Below are 17,089 nucleotides of genomic sequence, written 5' to 3'. Positions count from 1 at the left end.
AATTTCCTCCCAAAAATTCCAGTTTCCTCCCAAATTCCCAAAATTCCTCAATTTCTTCCCCAAATTCCCCAATTTCCTCCCAAAATCCTCTAAATTTTTTCCCAAAAATCTCCAATTTCCCCCACAAAATTCCCAATTTCCTCACAAATTTCCCCACAGAATTCCCGAATTTCTTCCCAATTTCCTTCCAAAATCCCCCTATTTCCCCCAAAATTCAAAAAAATCCCCAATTTCCTCCCAAAATTCCCAGATTTCCCCACAAAATCCCCCAATTTCCTCCCAAAATCCCCCCATTTCCCCCCAAAAATTCCCAATTTCCTCACAAATTTCCCCACAGAATTCCCCAATTTCCTCCCAAAATCCCTTAATTTTTTCCCAAAACTCACCAATTTCCTCCCAAAATCCCACAATTTTCCCTCAAAATTCCCAAAAAATCCCCAATTTCCCCCCAAAAATCCCCAATTTCCCCCCAAAAATCCCCAATTTTCCCCCCAAAATTCCAAATTTCCCCCCAAAATTCCCCAATTTCCCCTCAGAATTCCCCAATTTCCTCCCAAATTCCCAAATTTCCCCACAGAATCCCCCAATTTCCTTCCAAAATCCCACAATTTTCGCTCAAAATTTAAAAAAATCCTTAATTTCTCCCCAAAAATCCCCAATTTCCCCCCAAAAATCCCCAATTTCCCGCCAAATTCGCGGCCGGGCTTTTCGCGCCCAGCGGAGGCCCCGCCCACTCCCTCCCTGGCCCCGCCCACTCTCCCCGGCCCCGCTCACTCCCTCCCTGGCCCCGCCCACTCCCTCTATGGCCACGCCCACTCCCTCCCTGGCCCGCCCCTCTCCCCGCGGGCGGTCACGTGGCGCGGTCACGTGGCGCCCAACATGGCGGCGCCCATGGCGGCGAGCGGCGGCTCCGTGACGCGGCGGCTCCTCCGCGGCTTCTCCCGCGGCCTCAGCGGCGGCGGCGCCGCGGCCGAGCAGCCCGAGGCCGCCGTGTGAGTCCCGGCAACTCCCTCGCGGCGCGGCGGAACCGGAGCGAGTCCCGGCGCTGAGCCCGCCGCGGCCTTTCCCTCCCGCTTTCCGCAGGGTTAACGTCGTGTTCGTGGACCGGGAGGGGCGGGAGGTGCCGGTGCGCGGCAGAGTCGGTGACAACGTGCTGCACCTGGCGCAGCGGCACGGGCTGGAGCTGGAGGGTCGGTACCGGCACCGGGAACGGGAGTGGGGAAGCGCGCTCGGGGCTCCGGGAGGCTCCCGGTACCGACAGAGCGCTCCCGGGACGGGGCCGGTGCTCCGCGGGGGTCTCGGTGCTGACAGCGCTTGGGGGGTGTCCCGGTGTTACCGAGGCGTTCCTGGGGGTGTCCCGGTGTTACCGGGGCGTTCCCGGTGCTAACGGCGCTCCCGGGGGTGTCCAGGGGCGTTCCCGGGGCTGTCCCGCTGTTCTCGGGGCGTTCCCGAGGCCTGTCCCGGTACTAACGGCGGCTCCCGTGGGGCTGTCCCGGTGTTCCCGTCTCTCTCCCGGTGTTCCCGGTACTCTCCCGTTATTCCCGGTATTCCCGGGGCTTTACCGGTGCTCTCCCGGTGTTCCCGGTACTCTCCCGGCTCTCTCCCCGTGCTATCGGCGCTCCCGTGAGGCTGTCCCGGTATTTCCAGGGCTTTACCGGCTCTCTCCCGGTACTCCCGGCTCTCTCCCGCTATTCCCGGTATTACCGGCGCTCTCTCCCGGTGCTCTCGCGGTATTCCCAATACTCTCCCGGTACTCCCAGTGTTACCGTCGCTCTCTCCCGGCTCTCTCCCGCTATTCCCGGTATTACCGGCGCTCTCTCCCGGTGCTCTCGCGGTATTCCCAATACTCTCCCGGTACTCCCGGTGTTACCGGCGCTCTCTCCCGGCTCTCTCCCGCTATTCCCGGTATTACCGGCGCCCTCTCCTGGTAGTTTCCCGGTATTCCCGGTACTCTCCCCGTACTCTCCCGGTACTCCCGCTATTCCCGGCTCTCTCCTGGTATTACCGGCTCCCTCTGCCGGTGCTCTCCCGCTGTTCCCGCTATTCCCGGCTCTCTCCCGGTGCTATCGGCGCTCCCGTGGGGCTGTCCCGGTGTTCCCGGGGCTTTACCGGCTCTCTCCCGGTGTTCCCGGTGCCCTCCCGGTACTCCCGGCATTACCGTGGCTCTCTCCCGGTGTTCCCGGTGCTCTCCCGGTATTCCCGGTATTCCCGTTGTTCTCTCCGGTCCCGCAGGCGCCTGCGAGGCGTCCCTGGCCTGCTCCACGTGCCACGTTTACATCAGCGAGCCCCACCTGGAGCGGCTCCCGGCGCCCGACGAGCGGTGAGGGACCCCCGGGAACCCCCCGGGACACCCCCAAACCCCCCGGGACACCCCCAAACCCCCCGGGAACCCCCCGGGAACCCCCGGTAAGCCCCGGTAACCCCGCAGGGAGGAGGATCTGCTGGACCAGGCGCCGCTGCTGCGGGAGAACTCGCGCCTGGGCTGCCAGCTGTGCCCGAGCCCTCAAAACCACCTGAGCCCCCCAAAACCCCCCGGGACACCCCCAAACCCCCGGTAACCCCCGGTAATCCCCGGTAACCCCCGGTAACCCCGGTAATCCCGTAGGGAGGAGGATCTGCTGGACCAGGCGCCGCTGCTGCGGGAGAACTCGCGCCTGGGCTGCCAGCTGTGCCCGAGCCCTCAAAACCACCTGAGCCCCCCAAAACCCCCCGGGACACCCCCAAACCCCCCGGGAACCCCCCGGGAACCCCCCGGTAACCCCCGGTAAGCCCGGTAAACCCCGGTAATCCCGTAGGGAGGAGGATCTGCTGGACCAGGCGCCGCTGCTGCGGGAGAACTCGCGCCTGGGCTGCCAGCTGTGCCCGAGCCCCCAAACCCCCTGAGCCCCCCAAAACCCCCCCGGGACACCCCCAAACCCCCCGGTAACCCCCGGGAACCCCCGGTAACCCCGGTAATCCCGTAGGGAGGAGGATCTGCTGGACCAGGCGCCGCTGCTGCGGGAGAACTCGCGCCTGGGCTGCCAGCTGTGCCTGAGCCCCCAAACCCCCTGTGACCCCCAAACCCCCCGGGACACCCCCAAACCCCCGGTAACCCCCGGTAACCCCGGTAACCCCCGGTAACCCCGGTAATCCCGTAGGGAGGAGGATCTGCTGGACCAGGCGCCGCTGCTGCGGGAGAACTCGCGCCTGGGCTGCCAGCTGTGCCTGAGCCCCCAAACCCCCTGAGCCCCCCAAAACCCCCCCGGGACACCCCCAAACCCCCCGGGACACCCCCAAACCCCCCGGTAACCCCCGGGAACCCCCGGTAATCCCCGGTAATCCCGTAGGGAGGAGGATCTGCTGGACCAGGCGCCGCTGCTGCGGGAGAACTCGCGCCTGGGCTGCCAGCTGTGCCTGAGCCCGGCCATGGAGGGGGCGCGCATCGCCCTGCCCCGCCTGACGCGCAACTTCTACGTGGACGGGCACACCCCCAAACCCCACTGACACCCCAAAATTGTACTGGGATACCCCAAAATATACTGGGATACCCCAAAATATACTGAGATACCCCAAAATACACTGAGATACCCCAAAATTATACTGGGATACCCCAAATATACTGAGATACCCCCAAACCACACTGACACCCCAAAATATACTGGGATACCCCAAAATATACTGGGATACCCTGAAATTATACTGGGATACCCCAAAATATACTGGGATACCCCAAAATATACTGGGATACCCCAAAATTATACTGGGATACCCCGAAATACACTGAGATACCCCCAAACCCCACTGACACCCCAAAATATACTGGGATACCCCAAAATACACTGAGATACCCCCAAACCACACTGACACCCCAAAATGATACTGGGATACCCCAAAATTATACCGGGATACCCCAAAATACACTGAGATACCCCCAAACCCCACTGACACCCCAAAATATACTGGGATACCCCAAAATATACTGAGATACCCCCAAACCACACTGACACCCCAAAATTATACCGGGATACCCCAAAATTATACCGGGATACCCCAAAATTATACTGGGATACCCCAAAATATACTGAGATACCCCGAAATACACGGAGATACCCCAAAACCACACTGACACCCCAAATCCTGACACCTCCAAACCACACTGACACCCCAAAATTATACCGGGATACCCCAAAATTATACTGGGATACCCCAAAATACACTGACACCCCAAATCCTGACACCCCGAAACCCCACTGACACCCCAAAATTATACTGGGATACCCCAAAATATACTGAGATACCCCCAAACCACACTGACACCCCAAATCCTGACACCCCTAAACCACACTGACACCCCAAAATGATACTGGGATACCCCAAAATATACTGAGATACCCCGAAATACACTGACACCCCAAATCCTGACACCTCCAAACCACGCTGACACCCCAAAATATACTGAGATACCCCGAAATACACTGAGATACCCCTAAATACACTGACACCCCAAATCCTGACACCCCAAAACCCCGCTGAACCCCAAAATACACTGAGATACCCCAAAATACACTGAGATACCCCGAAACCGCACTGACACCCCAAAATCCTATCCCGACACCCAGAAACCCCAGACACCCCAAAATCCTGACACCCCCAAACCCCACTGACACCCTAAATCCTGACACCCCGAAATTACACTGAACCCCAAAATATACTGACACCCCAAAATATACTGACACCCCAAATTGTACTGAGATACCCCAAAACCACACTGACACCCCAAATCCTGACACCCCAAATTATACTGACACCCCGAAATCCTATCCCGACACCCCCAAACCACACGGAACCCCTTGGGGGACCCCCCCTCAAAAATCGATTCGGGTCCCCCCAAATTCCCCCCGGGAGGGGGGAGGGACAGGGCGACCCCCGCCAGCCCCCCAAAAAAATCCCGGGGTTCGGATTGGGTAACGAGCCCCGGGTCATTAATGAGGGACCCATCGCTAATTGGGCACCCTTGGGTGCTGCTCGGGGTCCTGCGGGTGTCCGGTGGCACCGGGGGGGTCTCGGTGACACTGGGGGGGGTCGGTGACACCGGGGGGGGGCTCGGTGACACCGGGGGGATTCTGGGGGGGGGGTCGGTGACACCGGGGGGGTCTCGGTGACACCGGGGGGGATTCTGGGGGGGGTTGGTGACACCGGGAGGGGTCGGTGACACCGGGAGGGGTTGGTGGCACCGGGGGGGTTTTGGGGGGTCTCGGTGACACCGGGGGGTGTCGGTAACACCGGGGGGCTCCAGGGGAGCAGATTCGGGGCCAGCTCGGTGGTGACGCCCCCCGGCACCGGGGCCGTTTATTTTGGGGGGGGGTCGCTCCCCGCCCCGGGAGGAACCGGCCCCGCGACCCCCGGAGCGCCCGGCCCCGAGCGGCGGCTCCCAAATCCCTCAGATCGCCCCAAAACCCCCCAAAAAACCCCTGGGGGGTGGGGGGGGAACTTTGGGGACCCCAAAACCCCACGGGGATGGTCCCGGTCCTGGTCCCGGTCCCGGTCCCGACTGCTCGATCCGGATGCCAAAATCCTCCCCGCGGTTGTGCCGGTACCACCGGGCACCTCCAGAGGAACGTCCTGGCACTGCCGAGTGCCCAAAATCCCCCCAAAATCCCCCGGGCCCGGGGGTTTGGGGTTCGGGGAGCACGGGAGGATCGGTGCCGGTCCCGGTGCCGGTGGCCGTGCCGGTCACGGCTGCGCCAGGCGGATCCCGAAGCCCTCGGCGCCGGTGGCGGTCCCGGTCCCGATGCTGGTCCCGGTCCCGGTGCCGGTCACGGCTGCGCCAGGTGGATCCCGAAGCCCTCGGTGCCGGTGCCGGTGCCGGTCCCGGTCCTGGTGCCGGTCACGGCTGCGCCAGGCAGATCCTGAAGCCCTCGGAGCCAGTGCCGGTGCCGGTGCCGGTGCTGGTCCCGGTCCCGGTGCCGGTCACGGCTGCGCCAGGTGGATCCCGAAGCCCTCGGTGCCGGTGCCGGTCCCGGTGCTGGTCCCGGTCCCGGTGCCGGTCACGGCTGCACCAGGCGGATCCCGAAGCCCTCGGTGCCGGTGCCGGTGCCGGTGCCGGTCCCGGTGCCGGTCACGGCTGCGCCAGGCAGATCCCGAAGCCCTCGGTGCCGGTGCCGGTGCCGGTGCCGGTGCTGGTCCCGGTCCCGGTGCCGGTCACGGCTGCGCCAGGTGGATCCCGAAGCCCTCGGTGCCGGTCCCGGTGCCGGTCACGGCTGCGCCAGGCGGATCCCGAAGCCCTCGGTACCGGTGCCGGTGCCGGTCCCGGTGCCAGTGCCGGTGCCGGTCACGGCTGCGCCAGGCAGATCCCGAAGCCCTCGGTGCCGGTGCCGGTGGCAGTGGCGGTGCCGGTGCTGGTCCCGAAGCCCTCGGCGTCGCGCACGTTGTACTCGCCCGTCCTACCGGCCGCGCTCTTCACGTAGACGCCGCCGGCCGCCGCCAGCGCCAGCGCCGCCACCGCGCCCAGGGACCCCAACGCCGCCAGCGCCGCCAGACGGCTCCCTGCGGGCGGCACCGGTGACACCGGGACCGGCCGGGACACCGGGACACACCGGGACACCGGGACGGGACCAGTGACACCGGGACACAGTGACACCGGGACACACCGGGACACCAGGACGGGACCGGTGACACCGGGACACAGTGACACCGGGACCAGCCGGGACACCAGGACACAGTGACACCGGGACGGGACCAGTGACACCGGGACACAGTGACACCAGGACTGACCGGGACACACCGGGACGGGCCAGCACACCGGGACACAGTGACACCGGGACACGCCGGGACACCGGGACACAGTGACACCGGGACACACCGGGACACCGGGACGGGACCAGTGACACTGGGACACAGTGACACCGGGACACACCGGGACACCGGGACACCGGGACGGGCCGGGACACCGGGACACAGTGACACCGGGACACCGGGACACGGGGACACCGGGACGGGACCAGTGACACTGGGACACAGTGACACCGGGACACACCGGGACACAGTGACACCGGGACCGGCCGGGACACCGGGACACAGTGACACCGGGACGGGTCGGGACACCGGGACACGGGGACACCGGGATGGGGCGGTGACACAGGGACGGGGCGGTAACACCGGGATGTGGCGGTGACAATGGGACACACCGGTGACACCGGGACGGGGCCGGTACCACCGGACCGGAACTGGTACCACCAGGACAGGACCGGTAACACCGGGACGGGGCCGGTACCACCGGACCGGAACCGGTGCCCGCCTCCCTCCCCAGCCCGCTTCGCCAGCTCACCGTCCACCCGCACCACGACGCTCCCGGCCCGCCGGCCGTGCCGGTTGCTCGCCGTGCAGGTGTAGACGCCCCGGTTGGCCGCCGTGGCTCCGGTGACGGTGACCGAGCGGTTGTCGGCGGCCAGGCGCAGGTTGGGCGCGGGGGGCAGCGCCCAGCTGTACGTGGGCACCGGGAGCCCCTCGGCGCCGCACTCCACGGTGAAGCCGCCGCCGCGGCTGACGTTGGCCGAGGGCAGCACGCGCACCGTGACACCGGCGGGGCCGTCTGCGCCGGGGCGAGCGGCCGCCGCTGAGAGCCGCCCCCAAAGCCCCGGGTTTCCCCCCAAAATCGCCGGTTTGTCCCCAAAACGCCCGGTTTGCCCCCCAAACCCCCGGATTTCCCCCCAAAATCCCCGGTTTGCAACCCAAAACCCCCGGTTTGCCCCCCGAAAACCCCGGGTTGACCCCAAAAACCCCTTTTTCCCCCCAAAATCCCCGGTTTGCCCCCTGAAAACCCCGGTTTGCCCCCCAAACCCTCCGGATTTCCCCCCAAATCCCCGGATTGCCCCCAAACCCCCGGATTAACCCCCAAAACCCCCGGTTTGCCCCCCAAACCCCCGGTTTGCCCCCCCAAACCCCCGGTTTGCCCCCCAAACCCCCGGTTTGCCCCCCAAACCCCTGGTTTCCCCCCAAACCCCCAGTTTGACCTCAAAACTCCCCGGTTTACCCCCCAAAACCCCCGGTTTGCCCCCCCAAACCCCCGGTTTTCCCCCCCAAACCCCCGGTTTGCCCCCCCAAACCCCCGGTTTGTCCCCAAACCCCCCGGTTTACCCCCCAAAAACCCCCGGTTTCCCCCCAAACCCCCGGTTTCCCCAAACCCCCGGTTTGCTCCCCCAAACCCCCGGATTTCCCCCCAAACCCCTCGGTTTTCCCCCAAACCCCCGGTTTCCCCCCAAACCCCCGGTTTCCCCCAAAATCGCCGCCCGCGCTCACACTCCACGGCCACGGTGACGTTGCGGACGGCGGAGCCGTGCGCGTTGGTGGCCCGGCACCGGTAGGTGCCCGCGTGGGCGCGGGTGACATTGGCGGTGGCCCGGGGGGGGTCCCGGGGGTCGCCGGGCCCGGTGGCGTTGCCGGGCTCGCCCAGCTTGGCGCAGGTGACGCGGGGCGGGGGGTTCCCGGTGGCGGCGCAGCCCAGCTCGGCCGGGGTCCCCTCCAGCCACCGGCGCCGCTCGGGGCAGCCGCGCTCGCCGAGGCTCGGCCGGTCTGGAGGCGGCGGGAGGCGGGATGGTGGCGGGAGAGCCCCGGGAGAGCCCCGGGAGAGCACCCTGACCCACCGGGATCCACCGGGAGAGCCCCGGGAGAGCCCCGGGAGACCACCCTGACCCACCGGGATCCACCGGGAGAGCCCCGGGAGACCGCCCTGACCCCCCGGGATCCACCGGGAGACCACCCTGACCCACCGGGATCCCCCGTGAGACCACCCTGACCCCCCGGGAGAGCCCCGGGAGAGCCCTGGGAGACCACCCTGACCCACCGGGATCCACCGGGAGACCGCCCTGACCCACCGGGATCCACCGGGAGACCACCCTGACCCCCCGGGAGAGCCCCGGGAGAGCCCCGGGAGACCACCCTGACCCACCGGGATCCCCCGGGAGACCACCCTGACCCTCCCGGGATCCACCGGGAGACCACCCTGACCCACCGGGAGAGCCCCGGGAGAGCCCTGGGAGACCACCCTGACCCACCGGGATCCACCGGGAGACCGCCCTGACCCACCGGGATCCACCGGGAGACCACCCTGACCCACCGGGATCCCCCGTGAGACCGCCCTGACCCACCGGGATCCCCCGGGAGACCACCCTGACCCACCGGGAGAACCCCGTGAGACCACCCTGACCCCCCGGGAGAGCCCCGGGAGACCACCCTGACCCACCGGGAGAGCCCCGGGAGAGCCCCGGGAGACTGCCCTGACCCACCGGGATCCACCGGGAGACCACCCTGACCCACCGGGATCCCCCGGGAGACCACCCTGACCCACCGGGAGAGCCCCGGGAGAGCCCCGGGAGACCGCCCTGACCCACCGGGATCCACCGGGAGACCGCCCTGACCCACCGGGACCCACCGGGAGACCACCGGGACCCACCGGGAGAGCCCCGGGAGAGCCCCGGGAGACCGCCCTGACCCACCGGGATCCACCGGGAGACCACCCTGACCCACCGGGAGAGCCCCGGGAGAGCCCCGGGAGACCGCCCTGACCCACCGGGATCCACCGGGAGACCACCCTGACCCACCGGGATCCCCCGTGAGACCACCCTGACCCCCCGGGAGAGCTCCGGGAGAGCCCCGGGAGACCACCCTGACCCCCCGGGATCCACCGGGAGACCACCCTGACCCCCCGGGAGAGCCCCGGGAGAGCCCCGGGAGACCACCCTGACCCCCCGGGATCCACCGGGAGACCACCCTGACCCCCGGGAGAGCCCCGGGAGACCACCCTGACCCCCCGGGATCCACCGGGAGACCACCCTGACCCACCGGGATCCCCGGGAGACCCCCGGGAGACCACCCTGACCCACCGGGATCCACCGGGAGACCGCCCTGACACCCCGGGAGTGCCCCGGGAGAGTCCCGGGAGACCACCCTGACCCACCGGGATCCACCGGGAGACCCCCGGGAAAGCACCCTGACCCCGCCGGGATCCACCGGGAGACCACCCTGACCCACCAGGATCCACCGGGAGACCACCCTGACCCATCGGGATCCACCGGGAGACCCCTGTGCCATCCCTGGTGCCACCAGATCCCTGTCCCCTCCCCGTCCCCTCCCGTCCCCGGTGTCCCCTCCCGTCCCGGTGTCCCCTCCCCGTCCCGGTGTCCCGTCCCGTCCCCGGTGTCCCGTCCCCGCCCGGTGTCACGCCCGGTGTCGCACTCACACTCCACGGTGACCAGGACGCTCCTCACGGCCACCCCGTGCCGGTTGGTGGCCCTGCACACGTAGCGGCCACCGTCGGCCCGGGTGACCACGCGGCCGCGGGTGCCACCGTCGTGGGTGCCACCGTCGTGGGTGCCACCGTCGTGGGTGCCACCGTCGTGGGTGACCTCACCATGGTGGGTGTCACTGTCACTGGTGCCAACTTCATGGGTGCCACCATAGTGGTTGTCACCATCGTGGGTGCCACCATGGAGGGTGTCACCATCGTGGGTGCCACCATCAAGGGTGTCACCGTGGAGGGTGACCTCGCCGTTGTGGGTGCCACCATCGCGGGTGCCACCCTTTTGGGTGCCACCATCATGGGTGTCACCGTGCTGGGTGTCACCATCGTGGGTGTCACCGTGGTGGGTGCCACCATTGTGGGTGCCACTCCCACGGGTGCCACTCTCACGGATGCCACCGTTGTGGGTGCCACCATGCTGGGTGGCACCGTGCTGGGTGCCATTATTGCGGGCTCCACCATCACGGGTGTCACCGTGCTGGGTGCCACCATGCTGGGTGCCACTCCCACGGGTGCCACCGTGCTGGGTGTCACCGTGCTGGGTGCCACTCCCACGGGTGTCCCCGTGCTGGGTGCCACTCCCACGGGTGCCACTCCCACGGGTGTCACCGTGCTGGGTGTCACCGTGCTGGGTGCCACTCCCACGGGTGTCACCGTGCTGGGTGTCACCGTGCTGGGTGCCACTCCCACGGGTGCCACTCCCACGGGTGCCACCGTCACGGGTGTCACCGTGCTGGGTGTCCCCGTGCTGGGTGCCACTCCCACGGGTGCCACTCCCACGGGTGCCACTCCCACGGGTGTCACCGTGCTGGGTGTCACCATGCTGGGTGCCACTCCCACGGGTGTCCCCGTGCTGGGTGCCATCGTGCTGGGTGCCACTCCCACGGGTGCCACTCCCACGGGTGCCACTCCCACGGGTGCCGCCGCGGCGGGCGCAGCTCGTGCTGGGCGCGGGGTCCCCGTCGGCGCGGCACTCCAGCTCCCGCCGCTGCCCCTCCACCCAGACGCGGCGCGCCGGGCACCCCGCCTCGGACAGCGTGGGCTCGTCTTTGGGGGGACACGGAGGCCACGCGGTCACCTCGCTGGCCACCTCGGGGACCCGCTACCGGCCCCGGTGCCGCCCCGGTGCCGCCCCGGTGCCGCCCCGGTGCCGCCCCGGTGCCGCCCCGGTGCCACTCACACTCCACGCGCACGGTGACGCGGCGGCTGCGCGTGCCCAGCGCGTTGGTGGCGTTGCACACGTAGGTGCCCGCTCGGGACCGGGTCACCGGCTCGGGCTCGGTGGTGGCCACCGGGACCCCGCGGCGGCCGCAGGTCACGGTGGGCGCGGGGTTGCCGGTGGCGCGGCAGGACAGCGCCGCCAGCGTGCCCCGCAGCCACGTGCGGCGGGCGGGGCAGCCGCTGGCCGGGATTTCGGGGAGATCTGGGGGGAAAAACAAAAAAAAAGGGATTTTGGGGAGATCTGGGGGGAAAACAACAAAAAAAGGGATTTTGGGGAGATCTGGGGGGAAAAACAAAAAAAAAAGGGGTTTCGGGGAGATCTGGGGGGAAAAACAAAAAAAAAAGGGGTTTCGGGGAGATCTGGGGGGAAAAACAAAAAAAAAGGGATTTTGGGGAGATCTGGGGGGAAAACAACAAAAAAAAGGGGTTTCGGGGAGATCTGGGGGGAAAAACAAAAAAAAAAGGGGTTTCGGGGAGATCTGGGGGGAAAAACAAAAAAAAAGGGGTTTCGGGGAGATCTGGGGGGAAAAACAAAAAAAAAAGGGGTTTCGGGGAGATCTGGGGGGAAAAACAAAAAAAAAAGGGGTTTCGGGGAGATCTGGGGGGAAAAACAAAAAAAAAGGGGGTTGGGGGAGATCTGGGGAGGAAAACGACAAAAAAAAAGGGGTTTCGGGGAGATCTGGGGGGAAAACAACAAAAAAGGGGGTTGGGGGAGATCTGGGGGGAAAAACAAAAAAAAAAGGGGTTTCGGGGAGATCTGGGGGGAAAAACAAAAAAAAAAGGGGTTTCGGGGAGATCTGGGGGGAAAAACAAAAAAAAAGGGGGTTGGGGGAGATCTGGGGAGGAAAACGACAAAAAAAAAGGGGTTTCGGGGAGATCTGGGGGGAAAACAAAAAAAGGGGTTTCGGGGAGATCTGGGGGAAAAACAAAAAAAAAGGGATTTCGGGGAGATCTGGGGGAAAAACAAAAAAAAAGGTGTTTCGGGGAGATCTGGGGGGAAAAACAAAAAAAAAGGGATTTCGGGGAGATCTGGGGGTGGAAAAATGACAAAAAAAGGGATTTCGGGGAGATCTGGGGAAAAAAAAACAAAAAAAAAAACGGATTTCGGGGAGATCTGGGGGGAAAAATGACCAAAAAAGGGATTTCGGGGAGATCTGGGGAGGAAAACAACAAAAAAGGGATTTCGGGAATATCTGGGGAATAAAAAAAGGGATTTGGGGAATGCCGGGAATTCCGGGAATTAAAAAAAGGGATTTGGGGAATGCCGGGAATTCGGGGAATAAAAAAGGGGATTTGGGGAATGCCGGGAATTCGGGAATATCTGGGGAATAAAAAAAAAGGATTTTGGGGAATGCCGGGATTTCAGGGAATTAAAAAAAGGGATTTGGGGAATGCCGGGATTTCAGGGAATAAAAAAAGGGATTTTGGGGAATGCCGGGATTTCGGGGAATAAGAAAAGGATTTTGGGGAATGCCGGGATTTCGGAGAATAAAAAGAGGGATTTGGGGAATGCCGGGATTTCGGGGAATAAAAAAAGGGGATTTGGGGAATGCCGGGAATTCGGGGAATAAAAAGAGGGATTTGGGGAATGCCGGGATTTCGGGGAATAAAAAAAGGGGATTTGGGGAATGCCGGGAATTCGGGGAATAAAACAAGGATTTTGGGGAATGCCGGGATTTCGGAGAATAAAAAAAGGGATTTGGGGAATGCCGGGATTTCGGGAATATCTGGGGAATAAAAGAAGGGATTTTGGGGAATAAAACAAGGATTTTGGGGAATAAAACAAGGATTTTGGGGAATGCCGGGAGCGGCGGGCGGGGCCGCGGCACGCACAGAGCACCGCCAGCCGCGCGTCCGCGTCCTTTGTCAGCACGGTGTCACCGACCGCCAGGCTGGCCCGGCACCGGAATTCCCGTCCGTCGTCGTCGCGCCGAGCCGGTAACCGGAGCTGCAGCCGCGGCGGCGGCCCCTCGGCCAGGACGCCGCCGTTCGCATCGCGGAGCTGCAGCCGCGCCGCCGGCGGCTCGGTGGCACCGGAGCGGCACGTCACCGTCACCTCGCCGCCCGCCGCCACCGGGGCCGGGCTCAGCTGCAGGGTGGGCACCGGGAATCCTGCGGGAGGGTGCCACGGGTGGGTCCGAGGGGGTTTGGAGCTCCCGCGGTCCTCCCGCCACCCCTCCCGGTGCCTCACGGTAAACGTGGAGCTGCCTCCGCGCCGTCCGTGCCGCCGTGGCCACCGCGGCCGTGCAGCTGAGCTCCCGCGGGCCCGGGCTGCGCGGGGACAGCTCGGTGCTGGCCGTCACCGTGTCGCCGGCCACCGCCGCCGTGACGTTCAGCGGCTCCCGGTCCAGCGCGGCCGTGACACGGACGTCGCCGGCCGGGAAGGCGCCGGTGATGCGGCAGCTGGCGGCGGTCACGGTGCCGGCCTCGAGGACGGCGGGGACCCGGAGCTGCGGCGGCTCCGGGAGAGCTGCGGGGACACCGGGAGGGGACGCGGGGTCACCGGGGCCGTGGCGCATCCCCGGAGGCGGGGACGGGATCCCGGTGAGCGCGGCGTGGCCGGGAGGGCGACAACGAGGTGACGGCGGGTGGGGACGGCGCCGCCACTCACCGAACACCGAGAGCGTGACCGGGACGGCGGCGCGGGCGAAGAGGGGCCCGTGCGGCCGCAGGGAGAGCTCGGCGTGGCAGGTGACGTGCTGGCCGTGGTCCCCGCGGGTGACGGTCAGCGGGTGGCTCACGGCCACGCTGGCGCTGCCCTCGGCGTCGCCGAAGCTCTCGGTGCGCAGCGTCTCGGTGCCGCGGCGGAGCGTCACCGTCAGGTTCCGCAGCGGAGCCACCTCCCGCACGCGGCACGTCACGTTCCGGCTGTCCCCCACCGCCACCGGGGGCACCGGCTCCAGCTCCACCCGCTCCGGCAGCTCTGGGGACCGAGCCGGTGTCACCCCCGGTGTCATCCCCGGTATCCCCCCCGGTACCGGCTCCGGCAGCTCTGGGGACCGAGCCGGTGCCCCCACCGCGGTGTCCCCACTGTGTCACCCCCCGGTACCGGCTCCGGCAGCTCTGGAGACCGAGCCGGTGTCACCCTCGGTGTCCCCACCGTGTCACCCCCCGGTACCGGCTCCGGTAGCTCTGGAGACCGAGCCGGTGTCACCCTCGGTGTCACCCTCGGTGTCCCCACCGTGTCACCCCCCCGGTACCGGCTCCAGCTCCACCCGCTCCGGCAGCTCTGGGGACCGAGCCGGTGTCACCCCCGGTGTCCCCACCGTGTCAACCCCCCGGTACCGGCTCCAGCTCCACCCGCTCCGGCAGCTCTGGGGACCGAGCCGGTGTCACCCCCGGTGTCATCCCCGGTATCCCCCCCGGTACCGGCTCCGGCAGCTCTGGGGACCGAGCCGGTGCCCCCACCGCGGTGTCCCCACTGTGTCACCCCCCGGTACCGGCTCCGGCAGCTCTGGAGACCGAGCCGGTGTCACCCCCGGTGTCCCCACCGTGTCACCCCCCCGGTACCGGCTCCAGCTCCACCCGCTCCGGCAGCTCTGGGGACCGAGCCGGTGTCACCACCGCGGTGTCACCCCCGGTATCCCCCCCGGTACCGGCTCCGGTAGCTCTGGGGACCGAGCCGGTGTCACCCTCGGTGTCCCCACCGTGTCACCCCCCCGGTACCGGCTCCGGTAGCTCTGGGGACCGAGCCGGTGTCACCCCCGGTGTCATCCCCGGTATCCCCCCCGGTACCGGCTCCGGCAGCTCTGGGGACCGAGCCGGTGTCACCACCGCGGTGTCATCCCCAGTATCCCCCCCGGTACCGGCTCCGGTAGCTCTGGGGACCGAGCCGGTGCCACCCTCGGTGTCACCCTCGGTGTCCCCACCGTGTCACCCCCCCGGTACCGGCTCCGGTAGCTCTGGGGACCGAGCCGGTGCCACCCTCGGTGTCACCCTCGGTGTCCCCACCGTGTCACCCCCCCCGGTACCGGCTCCAGCTCCACCCGCTCCGGCAGCTCTGGGGACCGAGCCGGTGTCACCACCGCGGTGTCATCCCCGGTATCCCCCCCCGGTACCGGCTCCGGCAGCTCTGGGGACCGAGCCGGTGTCACCCTCGGTGTCCCTACCGTGTCACCCCCCCGGTACCGGCTCCGGTAGCTCTGGGGACCGAGCCGGTGTCACCACCGCGGTGTCACCCCCGGTATCCCCACCGTGTCCCCCCGCCCCGGTAGCTCTGGGGACCGAGCCGGTGACACCACCACAGTGCCACCCTCGGTGTCACCCCCGGTGTCACCCCCCGGTACCGGCTCCGGTAGCTCTGGGGACCGAGCCGGTGTCACCCTCGGTGTCCCCACCGTGTCCCGGCACCGGCAGCTCTGGAGACCCACCCGGTGCCACCCTCGGTGCCACCCTCGGTGTCCCCGCCGCGTCCCCCCCGGCACTCACGGTAGACGAGGACGCCGGTGCTGGCGTTGGCCTCGGTGTCGCCGCAGCGGCCGGTGCAGGTGACGGGCCCGGGGCTCCACCGGGACACGTTGTGGAGCCGGAAGCTTTGCCAGCGGAGCCCCCCGGCGCCGGGGGTCGCGGGCAGGGGGGTCTCCAGCCCCAGCGTGGCGTTGTCGCCCCCCGGGCAGGCGCTGCGGCTGCAGTTGACGGTCACCGAGCCCCCGAAGGCCACCACGGCCACCCGCGGCCAGGCCACCACCGTGAAGGTGCCCCGGGCGACCCCTGCGAGACCCCCACCACGGGCAGTCCCCCCCAATTCCGGCTGGGGGGGACCCCGCCGAACCTGAGACCCCCCCCCAAAAAACTGCCGAGGTCCTGGGGGTGTCCCCGTGTGTCCCCAACCCCCCCAGTCCAAAAGGCCGCTGGGATTTTGGGGTCCTGGGGGTCCCTGCGTGTGAACCCCCCCGAATTTTTAGGGTCCCTCACTACTGGGTTGGGTGGGGGGTCCCTGTGTGCCCCCCCCACCCCATCACTAAAGGGCCTCTGGTGTTTTGGGGGGGTCTCTGGGGGTCCCCCCCTTCCACTCCCGGGGGTCCCCAGGGTCGTGTCTCCCCAAAAAATAAAATCGCTGCTGATTTCGGGCTCTCTCCCCCCCCCCCCCCCAATTAATGATCGCTGGTTTTGGGGATCCTCAGAGACGCCCCCTCCCCATTTTGGAGGGTCCCCCCCCCAAATAAACCCAGGAGCCCCCCCTGCCCCCTTTACCTGCGAGCGCCAGAACGAGGGGGGGCAGGAGCCGCGTGGCCGGGCCGGGGGCGCCCATCGGGAGAGGAGGAGGAGGAGGGTGGGGAGGAAGAGGAGGATGGAGGCGGCGATGGAGGGGGAGGGCGAGGGGGATGAGGGTGGGGATGAAGCGGAGGAGGACGGAGGCGACGGGGAGGAGGAGGAGGATGGGGATGAAGCGGAGGAGGATGGGGAAGGGAGAAGAGGAAGAGGAGGATGGGGATGAAGCGGAGGAGGGTGGGGAAGGGAGAAGAGGAAGAGGAGGATGGGGATGAAGCGGAGGAGGATGGGGAAGGGAGAAGAGGAGGAGGAGGATGGGGACGAAGCGGAGGAGGATGGGGAAGAGGAGGAAGAAGCGGCTGAGGCCGAAGGCAGCTCCTC

At 66.6% G+C, this 17,089-nt stretch overlaps 2 protein-coding genes across 5 annotated transcripts; one reads left to right on the top strand and one right to left on the bottom strand.

The window, feature by feature from the left end:
* The first annotated feature begins 856 nt into the window (after positions 1 to 856).
* On the top strand, positions 857 to 4,191 carry FDX2 (ferredoxin 2). Of its 3 annotated transcripts, XM_085563292.1 has the most exons (6): positions 857 to 992; positions 1,084 to 1,190; positions 2,233 to 2,320; positions 2,964 to 3,087; positions 3,327 to 3,476; positions 3,977 to 4,191. In XM_085563292.1, exons 1-6 carry the CDS (start codon positions 880 to 882, stop codon positions 4,103 to 4,105), a joined length of 711 nt encoding a protein of 236 aa, XP_085419418.1. In that variant the 5' UTR covers positions 857 to 879; the 3' UTR covers positions 4,106 to 4,191. The 3 variants fall into 3 exon arrangements, with proteins under 3 accessions (XP_085419418.1, XP_085419419.1, XP_085419420.1); XM_085563293.1 differs by lacking the exons at positions 2,964 to 3,087; positions 3,977 to 4,191 and having other exon boundaries at positions 3,327 to 3,554; XM_085563294.1 differs by lacking the exons at positions 2,964 to 3,087; positions 3,327 to 3,476; positions 3,977 to 4,191 and adding an exon at positions 2,429 to 2,693.
* Positions 4,192 to 5,296: 1,105 nt separating this feature from the next.
* On the bottom strand, positions 5,297 to 16,884 carry ICAM5 (intercellular adhesion molecule 5). 2 transcript variants are annotated; one of them, XM_085563178.1, is made up of 10 exons: positions 16,691 to 16,884; positions 15,926 to 16,207; positions 14,109 to 14,420; positions 13,689 to 13,967; positions 13,331 to 13,609; positions 11,457 to 11,699; positions 10,217 to 11,323; positions 8,278 to 8,550; positions 7,307 to 7,570; positions 5,297 to 6,525 (listed from the first exon to the last, which is right to left on the bottom strand). In XM_085563178.1, exons 1-10 carry the CDS (start codon positions 16,746 to 16,748, stop codon positions 6,311 to 6,313), a joined length of 3,312 nt encoding a protein of 1,103 aa, XP_085419304.1. In that variant the 5' UTR covers positions 16,749 to 16,884; the 3' UTR covers positions 5,297 to 6,310. The 2 variants fall into 2 exon arrangements, with proteins under 2 accessions (XP_085419304.1, XP_085419303.1); XM_085563177.1 differs by having other exon boundaries at positions 8,278 to 11,323.
* Between the last annotated feature and the right edge of the window lie 205 nt (positions 16,885 to 17,089).

This window comes from Lonchura striata, chromosome 30 (genome assembly GCF_050655825.1).
Source record: "Lonchura striata isolate lonStrDom1 chromosome 30, ASM5065582v1, whole genome shotgun sequence".
NCBI lineage: Eukaryota > Metazoa > Chordata > Aves > Passeriformes > Estrildidae > Lonchura > Lonchura striata.
The sequence above is the reverse complement of the archived record's forward strand: the minus strand, read 5'-3'. Positions and strand labels throughout refer to the sequence as shown.